The sequence below is a fragment of the Pseudorca crassidens genome, chromosome 2, assembly GCF_039906515.1.
Source record: "Pseudorca crassidens isolate mPseCra1 chromosome 2, mPseCra1.hap1, whole genome shotgun sequence".
Classification (NCBI taxonomy): Eukaryota; Metazoa; Chordata; class Mammalia; order Artiodactyla; family Delphinidae; genus Pseudorca; species Pseudorca crassidens.
In genome coordinates this window covers 170939776-170963455 of record NC_090297.1, presented here as the reverse complement: position 1 = coordinate 170963455, position 23680 = coordinate 170939776, and the positions used below count along the sequence as shown (strand labels likewise).

The 23680-nt window shown below is 39.6% G+C and overlaps 1 protein-coding gene across 14 annotated transcripts in view; it reads right to left on the bottom strand.

Moving 5' to 3' along the window:
* The window catches only part of ESRRG (estrogen related receptor gamma), a 639858-nt gene that overhangs the window by 13102 nt on the left and 603076 nt on the right, over positions 1 to 23680 (bottom strand). For all 14 annotated transcript variants that reach the window (XM_067729747.1, XM_067729742.1, XM_067729749.1 and 11 more), the window contains one exon: positions 2938 to 3207. In XM_067729747.1, coding sequence (XP_067585848.1) covers positions 2938 to 3207 — 270 coding nt within the window. The remainder of the gene's footprint in view (positions 1 to 2937; positions 3208 to 23680) is intronic.

The window sequence follows — 23680 nt, the reverse complement described above, 5'->3', positions numbered from 1 at the left end:
AATAGAGAATGTGTAGTTTAAGTGAGTCAGTTAGTTTCTTAACCTTCAAAAATCAGTGGAACAATTATTTAGGGTTTTCAAAGATCTGAATGTGATAATTACAGTATTAGCTCATGATATATTGTTTTTTTTGGCTATATACCTGAAGATAGGGAATACACTTCCAATGGCTTTCTGGTGTTATAGATATTCCTGAATTCATATGTGACAGAAGCATAGCTACAAAAAATATGACAGCCATTATCGGGAAGCCAATTCCCTGTTTCCCAAGCATAAGCACAACATTTATAATTACTGAATAAAGACAGATGTTTAAAATAAGCTGAAATTTAGATTAATGAGACAATGGTTGTTTACACCTACAGCCATACGGGGAACGCTGAGGTACTTATATAAATCACACTAAAGTAGGTTTAAAGTCTCTTATGTTAATCTAAAATTTCTAAATACTGAAAGAAAATCTACAAGCTTTTTGGTATGTTTACGAAAAGCATTAAAATATTTTCATATTGCTGTGTTTGAGCAGCTTAAGAAACACAGGTTCCCGGCAAGACTGAATCTGCAACTTTATTGCTGTCCTCCAAATAATGGTAAAAAAATGGAATAAAATAGCATCATATTGACAGTCTCAAACAAAATGCCTTTCTGAGTGGTTTATCCCAAGGTAAAATGGTGGGGCTTGCAGGCTGGCTGGATGAGAGAAAGGCCATATTTATACAGCACAGGACAGGTGGCACAATTTAGACATTAAAATAGTCCCTATAGGACTTCGTCGTTACTCCTTTATTATGGACTCTGATTCAATTAATTTTCCTTGGTATTGAGACGCTGAAAAAATGTTAGAATTACTTACAGGAGAATTTTGTGAGGTGGAGAAATTTTTAAGAAGAAAAAATGCTACAGAATACTATGCTAGAAAAAAGAGAGGGTTTGTTTGACTATTTCTGGCTGTTAATACAAGAAAAATAAACTGACTAGTTCTATAAACTTTTTAATCACCCGTCATTGCTTGAAAGTAGGTCACCTCCTCTGCCTCACAGCAGAGAATGTGGAATACAAATATCTCTATATAAAAACATTAATGGTTATACTTCTGAACAGCAGCAACAGAAATGCTGCTACTAATTAATTCGGGTAAACTAAATAATAATCTATAGCCATAAAGGATACATCTAACATCCAGAAGTATAGAATTTTAGCAATTTTGATGATAAAGCTTTAGCATTGCTCAGCATTCATGATTAATTAATAATTCACGAAAAGCAATTTGAGACACGAAAGATATAAAACACACTGGCTTCATTTTAAAAATAATTAACCAAGTAAATGTTTTACACTAGAATCACTATATGGTTTCCAAATAAAATTTCTTCCCAAACCATCACTGCAAAATCTTTCATCTAATTATGAGAGGTGCTCTAATGGGAAGTCCATGCAAGCTAATAAATTCTCAGAAAATTTCTATCCCATCTCCCACTTTGGTTTTCCAGAGAGCAGGGCACGGGGTTCCTCAGGGTTTGTGACAACGATGCCATTTGTCACACAGAATCATATTTTACAGTTTCACAGGGGAGTAAGCGAGAAGTGAATGGTGTTATAAGGAAGAGGGGTACGTTCGCCATTAAAAGTGTGAAATGCTAAATGCCATCATGAAGACAAATAGGAAAGTACAACTTCATTGTTGAAAACAATCCCCCTCCTATCAGTCCAAGGATTCATGCATCAATATTGTAGATGAACTGTTAATTACAAAATCAATTAAAAATTATTTCTAAAAACAGTCACGCGTCCCTGGCTCTCATGGGGGCAATTTGGGCAGAAGGTCTCATCTCACTAGGACCACGCCAAATCACAAAGTCGTCATCCACAAGTAAGCAAAAGCAATCTGGTTTTTCATTTTTCAGCGCGGCTGAGCCCAGTCTGAGATTGATCGTCACATATGGCCCCAGAAAACAAACTGTCAATACCTTGAATGCTGCAGAATTTGAACAAATAGCCGTCCGCCCATTCAAGCCACTCATTGCATCCCATTTAACAGATTTTATTGACAGTTTCCTTCTTGTAATTAAAGGGAAAACTACTGGCCGGCAACCAAGATAAAGTTCAAAGATAGGGTCAAAACAAAAGCAGATGGAGGGGCACGGTGTGACTGTCAATGGTACATAGCATCAGAGCGTGTTATTGACATGCAGGTATCTAAAGATCAGCTGTCATTAAAGAGGGATCTATCCTGGACTTTATGCAAATGCTAAGAGAGACTTAAGACCACAATCAAGCATCAGGAGAGGCACAAAGGGAAAAACAACAAAGCACCAACGATTTTTACTTATCAGAGGTTGCTCCCTATTTTAGTACGTTTCAGTTCTCATGTAAAGACCAATTTATTCTCATAATTCTTAACCCTTACTGCATAGGTAATACCCTTGAGGGAAATACTCCTTCAGCAGAACTTGACTTTTAGAGAATTCCAGAATGGAAGAAAACAGAGTATGCTCTGATAACCAAAGTGAAAGGCAACACTGCATGTATTATTCCAATTACAAAATTTGCATTTTGGGGGAGCGGGGGAATGATTTGTATTTGTAACTCACACTTATTTTCACTTGTGCAAACAAGACACAGGAGCTGATTTGGTCCTGAGTGTCCATTTACACCACATGCACATGAGTTTTTGCTGTGCCACGGTTCATGTTAGTAAGTGAATTAGGCGGTGGAAGTGTCACAGCTTTTAATAAACAAAAAAAATACAAATAATTCCCTTTAAGTTGATATTTCTTTTCTTCTAACTTTTCACTAGAAAGCTACAATGACTATAATTTTGCTGCCTCAGAATTTACAACTGGGTCTAGCAAATCCCTGAAGAAGAAAGAAGTTAAGGCAAGGGGTAAAACTGACATATTAGAAAATGCAACAACGGGCCATTGTCAATATGCCAACCTGAATTAGCAAGAGCGATTGCTTTGAGGGTGACAAATTCTTCTTTCTCCAGCTTCATGCTCTTGTATTTCTTTACCAGCTGCAGGATAGCATTATTTAGGTCAAGAAGGCCTGCTAATTTAGACTGGTCTTCATCCATTATATAATCGTCTGCATAGACAAGTTCATCCTCAAAGGAAAGCGATCGGTACACGACACCGAGGATCAAAATTTCCATCCAAGCACTCTGCAGAAGGCTCATCTGGTCCGCCAGGGACAGCGTGGAGAAGCCTGCATGGGAAGATGGGCAGATCGAGTTACTTTAAAGCCGTCATTTCATAATACAACGCTAGTTTCATACGGTAGTCGTCTTCTGCATCGGTGCTCAAAATTATGCTGAGCTTTGATTAGCCACTCTTAAAATTGCCCCTGATCATTTTGCCAATGGCAAAGTAAAAGTCACAAACCAGCTTCAACTTGTTGGCATTGTCTCAAGGTCTTATAGACACAGCTGAGAGGAATATAATAGAAAAGAAGTAGTTTTGTTTCTTTCACTTGAGAAGGAACTACTGTGTAATGTTGAAATATACTTGATTTCTAGGGGAAGTCTTCATGACTGTCTTACAGGAAGTCAAACTTTCAACTACCTCATCTCTAAAAACTACTACTGATAGACACCATGAAAGTAAAAAAACAAAAGCCCCAAATAAAGGAAAACAAACAATGTAGGCCACACAGCAGAGTGCAGTTTGGAACCGTTTCTCTGTAACGGTCACAAGCACAGTGAGTATGGAGTATCCTTACACCCAAAAGAGCCTTCTTAACTGGGTATTTTGCCCCCCTGATATCTAGCATGAATTCCTTTTTTAAATGGTGATTATTGGTATAAAAGAGGGTAGAATCTTTTGTAGCCTGGCCTCCTCACCAAATAGAGAAGCCACAATTTATTCTTGATATTAAGATCCAGTTACTAAAAAAAGTTAAATATGGAGGCAACAAGGTGTGATGGACAGAATATGAGCAGAACCTGATCCTGAATTTAAATGCTGGCTCCACTGAGCTACTGGCTGTTTCACCTCAAGCAAGACAATTTCCTTGTACCTTAATTTTTGTTTTGGGGAAATATAAAAGAAAACCCAGCAAAACACTAATATATAATATGCATTCCATAAGTGTAGCTGTATGATATATTATTTTTATCTGAAATACCTGGATGACTGCTCAATCCTTTACAAAAATCTGGTCTGCATTGATGCATAGATGTCTAAAGTCCCTTCTGAACTCAAGAAAACACAAGCAAAAAAAAAAAAAAATTAAAAAGAAAATGTGGTTCAAGAGGGAAAGATGAAGTAGTACAATTAAACTTACTTAGGAGTAAAGATATATATTTAAATTTTAGAGGAATTAGACCCAGACTCTAAAAGGAAGTCTTAGTGGAGAAACCTGATGATCAACCACATACTTTTTCCTAAAAAAAGAAATGGTTCTTAAAACTTCACTTTCATTTCCAAGGTTATGCTCAGGAATTCCAAGGGTGACCAACCATCTCTATGGTTTTTGAGGACAATGGGACCATGATTTAAGGTCCTGCTACCAATAATTCTACAGAAGGAAGGAAATATTAATAATGCAACTTGTGATATTAGCAACTACAGCACGGTAAAGAAAAGGAAATGATTTCCTGGCCCGCTGGAGAAAACTAGTGGTTTGCCATTTGGCACCATTAACTACAAGTGTTTAATAAAATCATCAAGAGGGATTAAGTCAAGCTTTTCTTAAGGGGTTTTAGGGCCTGTGTAAAAAGCATTTCTTTCATTTTTTTATCAAGCCGCTTACATGTTACTTAACTGATCTTCTTTCAGACTGGCTATGTCTTTTTTTCCATTCTTTTTTTTTTTATCATTGCAATGTGAGGTTACATTAATAAACATCCTCTTGGCATTAGAGATGTAACAACTTTTAACAGGGATTCAAAAGAGAAGAATAATGATCTAATCTGAGTAGGTGCGGTTCCATTTGCTCTTGAGGTTGTTTTACAACAAACAAACCAAAAAACAAACAAATATTGTTTTTTCTCTTCCCCCATAGCAAGAAAAAGACGTCATGCAAATTCAAATATCTAAGCTAAGAAAAGGGATGGAGTAGGAATTTCTTTTGTAAATGAAGCAGACGAAAACATAATCATCTAGAAAGTTCTGAGCAGAAAGGGATGGGTATTTTCCATTTGCCTTCGTTTCCTTGTTCCTTTTCCTGCTCCCAAGCAGCAGTTTTTCTGCGGCAGCAGATGGACAGAGCGCATAGCCTGCAGCACCTTCCTGTGACAGCCCTATTCTCCCTCCCAGACACTGCTGTTAGTAAATAGATTTACACATTCTCCAATCTCCACACATCTTTCTGCCGAATAATTAAAAGCAGGATGATTAGTTTATTGAGTGGAAGGAGGAACTTTTTTATTGAGGTCCATCCACGATTTTATCAGGGCCAGCACTTTTACGGCTGTCAGGAGGATGCAGGCCTCCAATTTTTCTTATCTGCCTGATTAATACAAACGCTGTTTCAGGACGCATTAATTAACAGATACAAATCTACGTTCTCATGGAAGGATCAATACGGAGAAGAAAAGAGGCATCAATGTGAATTTAGTGCTGATGATGGAGAAGGCGCACTATCGACATTTACGCGCACGGAAACTTTAAAGTTGCACGGGGTCCCCTTTGTCCCTGTGATTTACAAATGAACAATTTTTCAGCCATAACAATGTTTCACACATTTCTTGGGGGTTTAATTAAGCAAAAACAATAACATTTCATTTTTTTAGGTTGATCCTGCAATTTGATTCTTCTAGGTGGATGGCTCTGTGTGTGTGTGAGAGAGAGTGTATGTAAACCAAACTTTTCCTTTCAATTCTTAATGAAATAAAAAGAAGGAAAAGGGTAAAGAAAAGGTTCTCCTTTTGGGGGGGGGCAGGTTGGGGAGCACATAAAGATGGATATAGCACAAAAGGTCTGTTGGATTGCCTCAAGTCTATTTCAAGCTGATTAGAGGAGGTATAATTTTTGCAAAACCATAGGGAAAAGAAGACAACCCATGCTTTACACAATATAAAAAAGTCTGGCCTTTTTTATCTCTTCTTGGTCTAGAAATAGCTGGATCCCAACAGTTTAACCCTTTCCTCCCAAACCTCTGCAATCTATAGAAACTGTCACAAAGAGCTGTCCGGCCCAAATGCCTGGATAACAGCCTTGTTAAATAGCCTTGTTATGAGCTAGCTGTGTTCACCTGAGCACTAAGGAGGCTGAATACCTAATCGAGATGATATTTTAATTCCTCAAAAAATTTCTCCCTGGCCTTGAGGAGCGCTAGTTCTATTTTACATTCATAAAGACACGTGGATAAAATGATAATTTTATCAGTCGTCCTGAGCAAAGTATAACAACCTAAGTGACCAAGATCTAGATGAAAATGTATATTTTAATAAACTGAGTCTAAGGAATTTTCTAAAAACACTACGGCTCCATTGGCACACGCATGCTTGCATCCAAATGATAATTACTTGCTTGTGCTTTTACTGGGCATTTAGTGGTGTTTTATAGCTCTTGGGCGACAAGTTCGAGGTCCTCAGCATCTATAACCTTTAGCTATCTTCGGAGAGAAACCTCCTTCCGAAGTGAAATAAAACATGCTTTGCAGTGGAGTCATTGGAACTTCATGTTTTGTACATCCCAGGATCTTAATCTTTGGTGTGTGACAGGTTATAGTTTTAAATGTTCAGCCATATTACAGCTTTTTAAAATACACTGGTATCATGGTACCTTTTTTCTTCCCCAGCTCCAGCCCATTCCATGCATGTCACTGACAACCCTGATCTCTCTTCATCTCCATCCTAGGATCAGTGCCCTTTAACGTATCTCAGGCATTCTGCAGGCAGAATGACTCGCTACCTTAACCCACAGTTAAATAGCGTGTTTATCTGCAATACAGTGTGCTCCAAATAAAGCAGATGGCACTGGGGCATAACATCATTTGGAAGGATTGGAAAGCTTCTCAAGAGGCAGGTACCCCTGAAGTAACAGGCTGGAAGAAACCATGCTTTGTGCCAACCCCCTTTCCTTCTACTGGAAACTTCGGAGGTTGACAGTGGTGCTACGGCACTTGTCAACCGCTTTTATTTATTTATTTCTTCTTAGCCCAGCAAACGGATGCACTTTGCCGTCAACTTACAAAAAAGGCTAAGCATTTGAAAGTGTGAAGGGCAAAAAATATCTGACGGCTAGTCTTCAAAAATACACTTTCATTTCAGAAAGCATAAATGTTTATTTCCTGAACAGAGTGTTGACAGAAATAGGCTGCCGTGAAGGCATTTGGGTTTAACCCCTGCTAGGCATTTTCTTCTCAGCTGCTTCCTTGAAACAGAACAAGGCTTTTAAATCTTCAGGGTGTCTGTTAATATCACTTAATCATGGCATTGATTTGCCCGCCCACAGTTTTTTGAACTGTAGGGTCTCTGTTCCACCAAAAATGGACACTTTTCAGCAAATAGCATAGCATGCTAAAATTATAATTCTGTCATAATGACTCACTGAGATGACAAACGAAGTTCGCTGAGAGAAGCTGACTGAGCAACATGGCGTCAGCTAGATGCTTCTTCTCCCATATAAATAAACCTAGTGTAGACAGGAACTAGGGGAGAAGAGATAACAATAGCACGAAAATTTGGTCTTAGTTATCAATAAATGCACAGATGCATAAGCCTTGTTAGTGATAAACTTTCTCTTTTTAAGTCAGCCGCTCTTCTCAAATAGCAGGAGACATATCATTTGTTCTATGATTCACAAAACACACAGCTCTGGGGCTTGTAAAATATATATAAATTAAGACCTTTTTTCTCTTTTTTTTTTTTTTTCATAGAGATGGACTTCACGGACTAGAACTCAGTAGAGGCTAGAGGCAAGCAACTACAGATGGTCCAGTGCCAAAGTGAAAGCTGGAATATCCACCTGGATCTACCGGCAGCATTTTCTTTAAACATTTTCTTTATGAAACATGATAATAATTATCTCTATTATATTATAATATCTCTTTATTATATTAGTACCTAAGCATTAGATACAATACATACAATGCTACCCTTTGAACCTTTATCCTGTTAGCCTGACCCAGATATTAATAATTGAGATTCAATAACAATTGGTTTGGGTGACATGTAAGAATAACTGACAAAAACGGGATCACTCCTTTCTTCCCAATTTGATCATTTGTTTTAACATTTGTGGATTCCGTAAGATAGCTGTTTCTTTACTTCTGTTTTCATACTCCAAGTGGGGTTCACAGAGATTTTATGGAGCCATTATTTTAAAATAGTGGCTTCATGGGACAAATGTGAAAATCTGAAAGACAGAACTCAGATTCAAAAATTACTCTATATCTATGTGGGAGAACTGATGACCATCTATATACAGTTTAGTATAAGATCTGGATAGTTGCGATAAACTGAAGAAGGAGAGAGTAGAATTGGATGGGTAGCATCCACCCGTCCAGGGCACAATTATCACTGTTCACCGAGCTTACAGCTTTGACCGGCCACTGACCACTCATGCTGATTATGTGAACAGCCAAATAAGTTTGCAAGGGCACCGAAACTGAAAACACACCCCCATACCCCCATGGCACTGATGAAATGCTTTCTTTCGTAAGAAACAATTGTTTCTTATTTCCCAGTCCAGCTTGCTAGAAACATTAAAAGTGTAACAGCAGCTAAGGAAAAATATTCCCAGGTGGCAGCATAGGAAAGCCTCAAAATGATGATAGGAATTTTCTGTTGCTTTGTTTTTGTGAGTGGGCAGTTTTAAACAACTGCCAAGCTTCTTTGAAAAAAGGACCAGAGAGAGGGCAGAAGAATACAAAATAAGAATACAGAGAACATCTACAGGGAGGGTACAGCTTCTCTTTGCAAGTCCCACTTACCTACCCTCTCTGAATGCCTACAGAGGAGCAAATAATTTCTTCAGTCTTTCCCAAACTCCTTCTGACCTGGCCTCAACTTTACTTCTCTCCTTTCATCTAAACCAAGAAGAAAGACAAATTGTTGGGGAGCATGGAGGCGAGGATGGAGAAGCTGCTTTCAAGGAGGGACATCTAATAGCTTTCTTTACCTACAAGCTTTTTTTTTTTTTTTTTTTTTTTGTACTAGTTGAAAACAAGAAAGTTCTGCCTGGAAAACTCTCCTTTTTGATGTGACTTAAATTTGTTGGGCCATGAAGAAAAAAGGAAGGCAGCACCATATAATATAGGACTCTTAAAACAAAAATCTTATAAAAGGGTATTGTCAGTTTCACTTAGGGATTAGACAGATACAGAGGAGGGAAAACCATCATTCTGAAGCAACATTTCTGATTTGGAAGAAAAGAAACTGTGCTTGAATCTGCCTTGCTTTCCCCAGTGGGACTGGTCAAGAAATATCATCATCGTGCATTACAGGGCATGGACCAGTTGTCCAAGGAAAATCAGTCCAGCCTGGGCACCAGATGTGCAGGCACCATCCTCTTCAGGAAATTCCCAAGGAGTCTTTATCAAATTGGGTCTAATTCTTGATGTAAAAGTCAAACCTCCAAAATAAACTCAAATCAACTCTGTCTTGAACTTTGGGGATCTGTAAGGCTGATAGACATTTCCGCAGACTTTTGAAGAGTATGTAGGAGACTTATAATGTCAAGTACCCAAAAGCTAAGGGTTTACTGCTGTGGAGTGATAGATGAGGGAAGAGGCTGGTGTGGGGAGCAGTGACCTTGAGGTCGGGGGATCTGGGTTATGGTTCTACCCTCGCTACGACCAACGGTGTTAACTTGGTCCCTGCTGTAAGCAGACTTGTGGCCCTCCAAAAGCTGTTGGAATCCTAACTCCCAGGACTGTGAATGTGACCTTATTTGGAAACAGGGTCTTTGTAGATGATCAAGTTAAGATGAGGTCATTAGGGTGGGTCCTAATCTAATCTGACTGTAACTTCATAAAAAGGGTGAAATTTAGACTCAGAGACAGACACAAACAGAGGGAAAACAATGTGAAGATACACAGGATGAACGCCATCTACAAGTCAAGGGATGCTGGAGGCTACCCGAAGCTAGAAGAGAGGGATGGAACAGATCCTTCCTCATGGCGCTCAGAAGGAACCGACCCTCCAGACACCTTGATCTCAGACTTCCAGCCTCCAGACACCTTGATCTCAGACTTCCAGCCTCCAGAACTGGAAGACAACTGTGAGACAGTCGTTTCACCCATCCAGTTTGTGGTACTTTGTTATAGCAGCCCCAGCAAACAAATACAGACCCACAGCTGACTCTTCATCTGTCAAATGTGAAATGTGGACCAAACATCTCTGAAGGATCTTCCAGCTCCAATGCCGTCTGACACAGAATAACAAACTGAGAGCTACTTACATGAAGCACGAGGCTGTGTGGGTATCGGTGAGCACTTCCCACAAACATCACTGGGTTGGGAGTAAGTCAACCTAGCACGGGGTGCCACCTCTGCTACCAACTAATCATGTGACTCAACTTCTCCAATTCCTGCTTCTCATCTGTAAAATGCGAAGGTGGCAAAAATCTTCCAAAAGTTTGGGTCTAGCCCTACGTTATTTAGGTTTCCAATGGTTCCACTGTAACCACTGATATTTAGTGCCTCTATGATAAGTAAAGCACCGTGCTCAGAACCATGAGATGATACAATGCCTGCCCTCTATAACTTTACAGTTTAGTAAAAGTAGATTAAAGCACAATGAGGAGAAGTAGGTAGGCGCCATAAAGAATGATCAAAGTGAATGTAAATGCAGAGGAGGAAAGATGGGTGTTTGGTTGGACACATCCTCCCAAATGTACCCAACACTTTCTCTCCTTTTCTTCCTCCATGGTTTTGATTTGGGCCCCCATCTTCTCTTTTGGGATACAGGGACACCAAAATCCTCATGTCTGGTGTTTCCTTTTTCCATCCTACCTGTGGCTATTCAAGCATTCTTTCAAATATGAAATCTAATTATGCTATTCGCTGATCAAAACGCTTTACTGGCTTCCACATCTGAAGGACAAAACTGAAACTCTCTGGCACAATATGAAATGTCTTTCACTACGTGGCCCTTCTCTCCCTTTCCTGCCATACTTCCTGAAAAATCCTCCCCTGGGAAGTCCTCCGTAGACGGCTTAACACCTTGAAAATTGAGCCCATTTTCCCAACCCCAACGAGAAACCCCACAACTTCACTACTTCCCAGATTAACAGCATCACCATCCCCCAGCTGCCTCACTCCTAGCCTTTCAGGGATCTGTCACCAAGTTTTCTCTTTTTGTAGTTCCGACATCAAGTGCACACATTTCTTTCCATCCCTACTGTCCTTATCAGTGTTCCTGTGTAGCATCCAGGGGCACTGACAGTTGTAAGTTGTAAACAGGATAGTGGAGCTCAAGGTAAAGACATAAGCAAGTAAAGGAGTGGGTGTGATGATGTGCTGCCTAACAGGTATATCTGTATCCTTCTCAGTGTGTTCCATGATCTCTGAGCTCTTAACAGTGGAGACCTCCTCTTCTTTGCTCCCTGCTATATCCCCAGCACCTCCATCACTGCCTGCCACATAGCATGTGCTTAATAAACATGTGCCCAAGGAATGGATGGAGAGAAAATTCCTTAACAGCTCACGGACTGGCTTTCAACAAGAATGGAAGGCTAGCAATAATATTCCAGAGAAATAAAAATTCCAGATACCAGGTCCCTCTCCCTCTCCACAAAAATATTTGAATGCTTAACAAGACAACTGCCTAATGTGTTTTCATAATTCAGCAAGCGTTTATTAAGGCAGCGGTTATACAAAAAGCTCTGCTTAAAAGTGCCTATATAGTATATAGGATTTTCCCTGGAGCCACTTAGACTCTGGTAAAGTCCTGCCTAAATTTCTCAACCTCAGCCAGTTCTTTTTTAATTTGTAATTAAAGTTGACATTTGAATCATATGGCCTAACTACTTCCTCCTATATTTACAAGCAACTATTCATAACAGATTCTGTGATGATGTCATGACTTTTTTCTTTTATTATTTACAAGTATCTGTAATTAATTTCTCTACTTTACCTTAGTTGTATAATTATTTTGACAACGTGTAAATTTATTATCTGGAGCTAGTATTTTAATCCTCTGAAATCCTAACTTAGGTCAGGAACGAAAGAAAAAGCTCACTGCTTCTTTCTACTTGCGGGAATAAAAATCTGTATGTCTACAGTTTTTACATAAATTCTTAGGAGACTCCAAAGCTAGCTTTGGTAAAGTCCAAGTAACTGATAAAGACACTTTCTACACTTAAAAAAAAAAAAAAAAAAAAAAGGCAAGCAGATTGAGAAATCCTGTATTTTTTTTTAATCATTATGGGTTTCCTCTTCCTAAATCAAAAACAGCAAAGAAAAGGCAATGCAATAAAAATGCATTCACGTGCGGCATCTCCTTTTCAGTCCATTTTAGAACAATGGGTTCTCACTAAGTAAATACTCACTTGTCAGAGGTATCTGCAACATGACAGCCATTGGACAGCAACGAGGGAGCGAGATGGCTTCCCACTTTAAAGCAGCAAATTAGACATTTACAGGGCTTCCCCGGTGGCGCAGTGGTTGAGAATCCGCCTGCCAATGCAGGGGACACGGGTTCGAGCCCTGGTCCGGGAAGATCCCACATGCCGCGGAGCAACTAGGCCCGTGAGCCACGACTACTGAGCCTGCGCACGTCTGGAGCCTGTGCTCCACAACAAGAGAGGCCGCGACAGTGAGAGGCCCGCGCACCGCGATGAAGAGTGGCCCCTGCTTGCCACAACTAGAGAAAGCCCTCGTGCAGAAACGAAGACCCAACACAGCCATAAATAAATATAAAAATAAATAAATAAAAATGTTACCATTCTTTAAAAAAAAAAAAAAGACATTTACAAACAGTGAAGATGGCACTTGTTGGTTATGACCTTTCACTGTGTCTGTACAAGGAGGTGCTAATGTAATTTAAATGCCATTTAGACGTGTTTCAGGTTTATCAAACTGGTTTGTATAGCCATTCTTATGTAATAATTTTGAAGGGGAACCATTTCCACCTGCTGTAGGAAAAAGAATAGCTAGAACCAGCCCTGTGCAAATATCTGGGCAAGTGAAGGAGGATCCTTTACGTTAAGAAAAATCAAGTTGGACCTTGAGGAAATCAAGCAGGGGGCTAAAAATATTTTTAATAAGTCAGGTAGTCCGTTCACATTATTTCTGTGTGAACTTTGTTTTACCATTTTTTGTACGTAGCTATTTAGCTGAGAGTTTGGATTAGTGGGCACACAAATTATGTCCCTTGGAGACCAAAATTTTTCATTTAGAATAGAAATATGGGAGGAAACACAAGATCAATTTTGGTAACATAAATTTTCAGATCAAAATATATGTTTTCTTCACCATCCAAAGTTTTAATAAACTAACAAATAAGTTATTAATAAAGTATGTCCTTTGTCAGAGTTTAGCAAGAGAGAGATGTGCCTCTAATCCTGTTTAGAATTGTTGGAAAAACAATCCCAACTATAATTTGGGGTTAACTTTTTTTGTTAAACAACACATTATTGGCATTTTTACTTTCCTTTATAATTTCTAATATTTGATGTTTAATCTGTTTCTGACCCCAAAATATAGTTTAAATTAAAAAGAAATTTTTGTGAGTTTTTTCTTGCCCACATGGAATGTAATAACTTTTTTAAAAAGATGAACTGCTTCTCGTGGGAACATTCAACCATTAAAGGAAATCTATAAACAGCAACTTAGCCATGGCTACTTTGTTTTGTTATTTGTGACATAACATAATATTCTCATATTGAAGAATCTAAAAGCATATTCCACATATTGAATAAAATAGGAGTAAGTTGTTACAGTAGATAAATATATATATATTTATATACATTAAATAACTCAGTTTTATATACATATATATATATATACACACTATATACATATAAAACTACACAGAGTTCATATATATATGAATGAGTTAATAAAATGAAAAAATGAGAAGGGAAGGAGAAATGGTCAACCCACCCTAATCGGATTTTGAATTAAATGCTGCCTATCTAAGAAAGGTAAGTGTTCAAAGTTTCTCCCAATGCACCTGCTTGCATAAATGAAGGCAGAGTTGCTGCCTTATGGCTCAGGGTATTTAGTCAAAGGAGTCTTTTTGTTACCTTTTTCCCATTTGTGAAGGCCACACCTACACACACGTGAAGGCACAGAATGACGGTGGCATTGTGAAAAACTGGGTGATTTCCTGAGCTCACCTAAAAATTTGCAAATTTTATTTCAGCTACCAAATTATAAAAGAATAGAGTTGTGATCATCTTGTGTGCTTTCACTTAAAGGACCAAGAATTGATTCTCTCTGGGATCTCTACGAGAAAATCACTTCTAATTTCTATATTAATTTTATACAACGTGCCCTCAAATCTTTTCAAATATACCTAATTAGTCCCTTGATATAGAAACACAAATTCCAACAAGAGCCCTAATTATGAGAGACTTGCTGTTTGTGGAATTAACATTAATTTCTCTACTTTTCTCACATTTACTACCTACAAGTGAAGCAGAAAAAAAGGGAAAAAAAAGAAAATCCTTCAGGTGTGCTTTTCTTGATTTTCCCCAAGTAGAAAGATACTACAACTCAGTGTCTCCAACATATGCCCTGGAAGGAAGAGAGGAAGAAAAAAAAAAAAAAAAAACCAGACCCAGGAGGTCTTCTGCATAAACGCAAGTTAAAGGATTTACAGCTCAGGCCATTAAAAACAAAGTGTCATACGTATTGACGAACGAACTTAGAAGAAATATGTTCTCCATGAGATGCATGCCACAGATATGAAATTATAGCACCCTGACCCTGAAACTCCACATTCAAATAGTATTAGAAATCCTCACTATCTATGCTTAAAGACCTGGGCATAATTTGTGCTCTGGACAGCATGGAAAAACAGCAACTCTGAATTTCTAGCCCTGAGAGTTCGGTTTAAAGTCAGGCTCTCACAATATTTTTCTCTGGGGCTAATGAAGATCTGTTTACAAATATTTACTCCCAAGTTCACGGCTGGTGTTTGCTGGCTCAAGCCGAGCTAAGTCATTACGGCTTTGGTACAGGATCCACTGGGGAGGCTACCAGTTATCTTCTCATTGACAACAGAGGCAACCCCTTCGATTCCTCTCTGCCTCTCCTTCTTCCTCTCTACACTGCCCCCCCCCCCCGATTTGGATAACTGGCCAAGTTAAAAAGAAACGAAAAATGTGAAACAACACAGCTCTTGGAATTTCTCGACCACATGAATGCAGAATCGTTATCAGTCGTGAAATGCTGCCTGTCCTATTTACCACGGATACATAATATACAAACCAAACCTGCAAACCTGCACCTCCTATAATAACTCTTTCGAGACACTCTTCCATTCAAAAGTAGAATGGAGGAGGGAGATGTAGCTGCCGTAAAAGGCTCTCACATTGCAATTCCTCTCCTCCCGAAATGAACGAGAGCACCCACTGCACTGCCTCCCAGTCTCCCTGCTTTGATCTGTTGGGAAGGATATTTATCTTTGTATTCACTATCTCACCTCTCCTCTTTGCTGTGACCAATCCCTTTCATGTCACTGAGATCCTGCAAATAGATCCAGGAAATCCTAGAAATTCCTGTATGAGGTTGATTCAAGGAAATAAGCAAAGGGTTATTAAATAAGAGTTACCATCCGGGGATGAATCTTGTTGGAAGTTGCACCGTTTCCTAACTCCATTTGAGTAGCATTAAGGCTACCTCTGCAGGCAGAGGCTCTTAAACGTCTGCAACAGTCCAAAATGAAAGAGGGGGAAAAAAAAAAAAAGGAAGAAAAAAAGCTGCCTGATTCTAATACACCTAATTAGCCATCGGCAGACTCTTAATTGCATACATTAGGATGATTCCATAGTGGAGATTAATTCTAAATATACCCAAGCAGCTGGTTAAGATGCCATGGATTACAGTGTGGACTGTACTTTTCCACTTAATTAGATATCAAAATTAAGCAGCAACAAGCATTTTGACATAACGGGGATCGAGCCGCTGCTTGGTATCCCAGAGCTGCACTAAAATGACCGCTAAACAGAGCCGCACAGATGGAGAGATATTAAATGCCGCACTGGAAAGTAATTTCAAATAATAAAATATCAATATTTACATTTTAATTACCCCTACTGAGAGCCGCTCTGTCATTTTCACTATTGCCGACGCAGCAAGGGGTAGTGAAATGACATTGCAGCTCTGGCTGCAATGACTATTTTGTTTCCATTAAAGAATGACAAGTGTTTTAGAGGCAGTGACACTCGGTGTGTGAACAAGAATGACAGCAGATCAGAAAATTCCTATTAAGGGACTAAATGCCTCAACAAGAGAATTGACTCTGAGCCACAGCTCTTCCTTGAAGCACATAATCCCTTCCAAATTTTCTGCTGAAAGTTTATTATTGGGGATGCCCAAGGGAAGTTTTAGTCTTCCATGAAATATTTAGATCGGAAAACGTTATATGATGATTGCCAATTTAAAAACAATAATACTTGATGTGAACAAATATCCAGGAGTTCTGTGTAAATCACAAAGATGTCGGGGGTTTCTTTTTAAAATTTTCTGTCATTGAAATTGACAATACCATTGATCACATTTCCTTGGAACGTATCTATTTCCTATCAAATACATGGATGAAAGCTTGGGATATGGCTTAGAACCATCATAATAAAAATGCTGGGCTTGTTCGCCCTGGGTTTTCATTAGTATTTGGTTGTAGGCAGCCATCTCGATCACAGTTTTCTTGACATGGAAAATAAAGTAAAAACGGGTCACAATTTGTATGGGTAAACGCATACCCATGTGCATGGATGGTACATATTTTTCTTTAGCTTTTATTATTATTTAAAAATTAGAATTTTTAAATTCTAGCGGCTCTTAGAGACCCTCCCCAAATTTAATTACTAGCGGCTCTTAGAGACCCTCCCCAAATTTAATTATTCTTTATGGGGTGCAAAGATGAGATTATGGAAAAAAAAATAAAAGGTATATATGAGATGTGACAAGCTGCATTCACAGGATAATAAATGAAAACAGTAAGCTCTTCCTTTGGGGATGACTGTCAAAACTGTAGAGCTCTTGAAAGAATTTTAATGCCTCAGGATATGAGAGAGTGTATAAGAGAAACTCCTTGGTCACTACAGCAGGCAGTTAACTGACCCCCTATCTCAGAGCCTGCGTTTATTTAATGTGTAGAGATGAACAACCATAAATGTGATGAATGGCTATAGCGGGAGCCTGAATAGAATTCTTCGAAGAAGAGAAAAGGGAAGTTGGGGAGGGATATAGACCCTTAGCCCTCTTCTACTCCCAATCCTTTTAAAATACCAGTTTTGAAGTTGGAATAAAAACTTGATAACAGGCATGGTAGACTAATGCCAATTCTCTAACTAGGAGATGTTCCTCTTAACACAGAAATGGAAGTGCCTGGGAAAGTATTTCTTAAGCATCCCTAATGCTTTTAGGACAAGACAGATCCCCATTTCTCAGCTACCAGCACCTTTTAATTTCTGAAAGAGCCACGGTTGAAAATCTTAATTAATTGTTCCATACTGCTTCAGGATCATTATGCAATGTAATAAAGGCCGTGTAATTATGAAATTTTACAGCCATTACCAAGGCTGATGGCTCGTATTTCATCCTCAGCTGGACCCGATGGCTTTTAGGCACTCGGCTCCCCTTTGATGAACTACAGACAGATCTATCAGGCCCAAACAATATCCAGGCGAGGCAGCTATAATAGCTACCTACAGATGAAGCCATAGATAAAGATAAACTATAAATCTACACACACAAATGCAGGCACGTCGCCTGGGGGTGACAGAGAGAGGATGAGACACTTGGGAAAGGCAGGCGCTCCCACGAAGGTGGCCTCCTGCGCTTCTCCTGCATTCACTCCAGAATGGGTTGGATTTCAGAAAAGACAGTGAAACCCAAGTGTACATCTCCTTTACTGTCTGTATCTTGAAAGAAAATGAGAGAAGGCAGGGGTGTGAGAGTGTATCCATGAGCATTGTACTTAGCGTCTTATTTAAAGGGCAGAAGCTACTCAGATATGCTAACGTCCATTTCAGTGGTGGAAAAACAAAAGGCTAGATATTTAGCATTCTTTTTTTCTTTTTCCCGAATATAGCACTAATACAGCAATTCAAAATAAGCACACTACAACAAATTAGAGTGTCGCTCATGAGTATCTTTTTTAGAGATACGAACATTTAAAAACATAAGTCAAGAACAACAAAGAGCCACACTGAAAGGCAGACGGGGAAGATATAATTATATTCATGTATAACTAAAACTTCTGCAGCTCGAAAGTGTTTTTCATTTTGGCATGTAATAATCCATATAGCCATAAAACTATGGTCTGCTTCATGTATCAGTATTTCCAACATCTCTCTTTTTTGTGAATTACGCATTTATGTAGTTCCTTTTAAACAACAAGTTAAATGGAAAAGGTCCACCGAGGAGGTTCATTCGACAACCGTAAGGGCTACACTCCAGGGAGCATCGAGTTCAACTCTGCCTTTGGGATACGGCGGCGACTTCCGTCCTTACGATGGCATCAGCTTCATGCTGGCTCTTTTCATGAATATGACCAGACAGCCAGTCTGTAACATATCCAGGGGGGAAAAAAAGCCCATCGAGGGTCAATCCAACTCGTGCTGCAAGCTACAATGGTGGACCATCTTGGGTAGAAGGATGTACCTAGGGTGGTTTTGAGATTGAAAACTGACAGCCGGGTAAGGTGTATGTGTACAGAAGAGGGCTGGTGCACATAAAAAAGGATGTAAGCTAGGTTTAAGTGGCATTATTAAGTCTCTGGAAAGCACAGCTTGAAACTGTTCACTAGAAGTATGGATTAAGAGTGAGAAAAACTGGTTTCAGTACAATCTCATCTATTAACTAGCTGTGTAACCTTGAGCTAGTCACTGAATTGCTGTTTCCTTATCCCAAACAAAGTTCATTGACCAGATGATCTAGTCTACTGTACACTCCAGATTGGACATTCCATTATTTTTGATGTTCTTTGTTTGGGGGCAGAAAAAGTTATGGACCTAAAACATCCCTTCCATATACAAATGGTTGGTCTCCCTGCCTGAATTCCTTTCTAGGCTTGACTGTATTTTATTTTGCCAACGTGATCTCACCTCCCTTTTTTTTTTTTTTTTTTTTTTTTGAGAAATAGAGAACGTTGGGTATAGATACCCTTGACCTACTTCTCCTTCTCATCTGTATGAGGACCAATTCCTAACACCTTCCTGCTTGTCTCTAAAGAAAAGAGATTGCTCCTTCTTCCCAAGGAAGGAATTTAGTCCGTTCTGCCCCTCTCCTCCTCCCTGAAATGTTCCGCATACCCTCTGGCACTTGTAACACATTTTTCTCTTGGTCTTCCTGCCTTGTTTCAAGTCGAGCCTTTCCACGTGATACTTTCCATAATTCTGTTTGGCTTTTCCTCTTTTCCCTCTACCTGCTCTCCATTTCTATGGGTGTAACAAGCCTGGAATACCAGCATACACTTCTCCCAAAAGAGCTAGACTTTTAGAGATCCAACTCCTTGCAGCCATCCCCATTGAAATACACCACAGGCAACTCACCTCAAAATATCTACAACTGACCTCATCCCCTGCCCCCTCTAACTTATCCCAATGGATTCCCTAGAGCATCCCATCAAATACTCAACAAGATATAATCAAAGTTTTGGAGCGATATTTGACTCTTCTCCTATGTCCAACTGTTCCTATGAAATGTCTTTGGGTTCCACCTGTTATTTCCAGTCCTACTGCCTAATCTCACGCTTCACTATCTTCCCCCTGAACTGAACTCGTGGTTTCCCTGACTCAAATCTCACCCTTTCTACATCTACATTCAGCAGGGATCATCTCTTCTCTGCTCTTATGATTTCTCTTTGTGAGGTTCATGGAATCCTTCCTAGTCAGGGCTCAATTTACCATTCTTTATTTCTTGTTAAGAATGATGGTGAAGATAAAAATCTGTAAAATTTATTCAGGACTTACTATGTGCCAGGCATTATGCTAAATACTTCCATTTATGGAGTGCCCAGGCATTAGGGATTCAACAAAAGACAAAGTACTTGTCCTCTGGGGGTTTACATTCAGGAGGGCAGGGGGTGAGAAAATAAATAAAAATACAATAGGTGGTAAAACAGTGGCACAATGGAGGAAATAGCCACAAAACAGAGGGAAAAAATAGGCACCAGAGAAGGGGTGAACGGAAGGAGTTATGTTAAGCAGCGCTGTCAAGGAAAGGCTCCCTGACATAGGACCTCTGAGCAGAGCTCAGAGGAGAGGAGAGAGCAGGCATGCATCCCTCTGTGGAGGACGGAATGGCAAACACACCCTTGCTGGGGGAGGAAGCTTCTTTTTGTGATTCAGAGAATTGCAGAGGCCAGTGCGGCTGGGGACGAAGAGGTGGAGACAACGGTGCTGGTGGGGTCATGGGAACTGGCATGTCACAAAGGCTTTGCAACTTTTTGCAAACTTTTGCAGCTTTTACTTTGAGTGAGAAGGAGAAGACACTGGGGGCTTTGGGCAAAGAGGAGACACAACCTGACTTGCATTTTAAAAAGATGACCGGGTGCAGGAGAGCAATGAGGCTGCTGCAAGCATTTCATTCTCACCTTAAGGGGCAACTGCTGTTCTCTTTCCCACTTTCCACATGAGGCAACTGAGGTAGCAAACCCACTCCAGGTCACATGGCTAAAAGTATTAGAGTTACAGCCATAAAAAAAGAATGAAATAATGCCATTTGCAGCAATATGAATGGACCTAGAGATGATCATACAAGTGAAGTAAGTCAGAAAGAGAAAGACAAATATCATATGATGCCAGTTATATGTGTAATCTAAAATATGACACAAATGAACCTATTTAGGAAACAGAAACAGAATCACAGACACAGAGAACACAGTTGTGGTTGCCGAAGGGCAGGGGGCAGCAGGGAGGGATGGAGTCAGAGTTTGGGATTAGTAGATGCAAACTATTATTTATATGGGTAACTGAATCACTTTGCTGTGCACCAGAAACTAACACCACATTGTAAATCAACTATACTTCAATAAAACTCATTTTTTAAAAAAGCACTAGAGCTACTATTTGCACACATGTCATCTGAGTCCAGAATCTGCAATTGAGCCACCATGCAGCGTGCTTTTCTTCCTATGTTCCCATCATCATCTATTCTTTTCCAGACAAGCCACACTGACTTCTGTGCTTTTGTTATTTCTCCCTCCCTCCCTCCCTTCCTTTCTTTCTTTCCTTCCTCCCTCCATTCTCCCTCCCTCCCTCCCTTCCTTTCTTTCTTTCCTTCCTCCCTCCATTCTCCCTCCCTCCCTCCCTCCCTCCCTCCCTCTCTCTTTCTTTGGCCGTGACATGCTTGTGGGCTCTCAGTTCCCCAACCAGGGATTGAACCCAGGCCATGGCAGTGAGAGCCTGGAATCCTAACCACTAGGCCCCCAGGGAACTCCAGATATTTCTTTACCTTAGTGTAGAATGCCTTTTCCCTTCCTTTCTGTAGGGCAGATGTCTCTTCCACCATCCATACCTCTCTGAAATATTTTCCTCTAAGTATTTCCCTAATGACCTTAGGGAGAGTGATACCTCCTTCTCTACAGTCTTCTCCTCCACTACTCTGCCCATCATCCTATTGTGTTGACACTACTGAAGTCATGACCTTTTCTGTGATATCAAACCACTTATTCATCATGGTATCCCCAGGGCTTAGTACATAGGAACAATTTTGTTTTTCTAACTGAAATATTTGTGTGTGTGTGTGTGTGTGTATATGTGTGTGTGTGTGTGTGTGTGTGTGTGTGTGTGTGTGTGTGTGTGCGCGCGCGTCCAGACCTTGCATGGTCTCAGGACCTAAACAGTCTTAATCCACGTTTGGGAAATAACCAAAGAAATGAGTGGTGGGAAGGGCGAGTGGTCACAGCTTGGGTGAAGGCACAAGCAGTGAGTGTGTGAGAAGAGCTAAGAGCAAAATGGCTAAAGAGCTTCCTGACACCTATGCCCCACCCCCGTCCCATTACTGCTCCCACACTTCCCCCAAAAGGCTGGAAATTAGAACACAGTGAAGGCTTTCCTCTGCTGCTGCCCAGCGAGAGGTGACTCAGACAGCTGAGTAATTCCTCAAGGGGAATACAGGATAAGCTTGAGAAGCTGGAAGAGTTTGAGAGCGAAAAAGCAGCAAATGCATCCCTTCGTCCAGAAAGAACATGCTAAAAACCTCTTAAAAGGACCCTAACCATCGTCCTATTCCCCAGCTTAACACCAACCTACTGCTCCACATGCTTGGGTTTAATTCTCCAGCGTGCCAGCCACCCCCATTAACAGCAAAATTGTTTCAAGATAACTCCGAAAAGCTAAATGCCACAGCAGGATGATGTTACCAGGTGTTTATGGAACAAAGTACATACGAGCACAGGATACGAAGCCCTGGAAATAGTCTTAAAAATTATCTTATTGAAAATGCTCATTTAAAAGATGAGGAAGCTGACAACCCTTAGGAAAACAAATTCCATCATTATATGAGACATGTCAGTTAACAAAGAAATTTGAAATAGACGCTATTTCCCCTTCCCTAATCGTTCTGGGATACACTGTCTGGCCACATTGCATGTAGAATTTATGCATTTTCATATTTCCAGCGTATCTCATCCCTAAGATAGAGGAGCCTTGTAAGCCTTCTCCCTTATTAACACTTCCTGTAGAATTCAGATACTGCTATTTTCATGTTCTGAAGAATCTCGGCAAAGTCAATGGACTCAGCAATTCATATAGAATGAAATGGGAGTAAACTTCCATATTCTGTGCAAATGAAAACTCTTACAGATTTGTTATACATATTTTTCACTTATCACCTATTTTTAATTAGAACAAAGAGGTATTACAGACTCATCATTTAAGCGTCCAGCTGAGGCTGCCATGGCCATGCACAAAGGACTGTATTTAATTTTTCAACTGGTCTATCTTTTACACCACAAAGGAGGCGCTCAAATATTCACTAAATGTATAAACTCACAAGAGCAAACTGTCTATATCAGTCAATACCATGTTTGAAATAATGATGTGTTTTCAGACATCTAATTTCTAAATTCAACTTTAATATAAATAAAATTGCTATTTGCAGCAACATGGATGGACCTGGAGAATATTATACTGAGTGAAGTAAGTCAGACAGAGAAAGACAAATATTATATATCACTTATATGTGGAATCTAAAAAATAATACAAGTGAATCTATATACAAAACAGAAACAGATTCACAGATATAGAAAACAAACTTATAGTTATCAAAGGGGAAAAGGGGTGGGAAGGATAAATTAGGAGTATGATAATAACAGATACAAACTACTGTACATAAAATAGATAAGCAATAAGGGTTTACTGTATAGCACAGGGAACTATATTCAATATCTTATAATAACCTATAATCAAAACAATCTGAAAAAATATATATATATATAACTAAATCACTTTGCTGTACACCTGAAACTAATATTATATTGTAATCAACTACACTTCAGTAAAAAAAAATATTCACAAGGAACTTGGCATTTAACAATTAACAGTAAAAGTATCACTGTAATGGTGCTACACGCTAAACTCCGTTTCAGTTTCTCTAGGATCAAGGCCTGGAA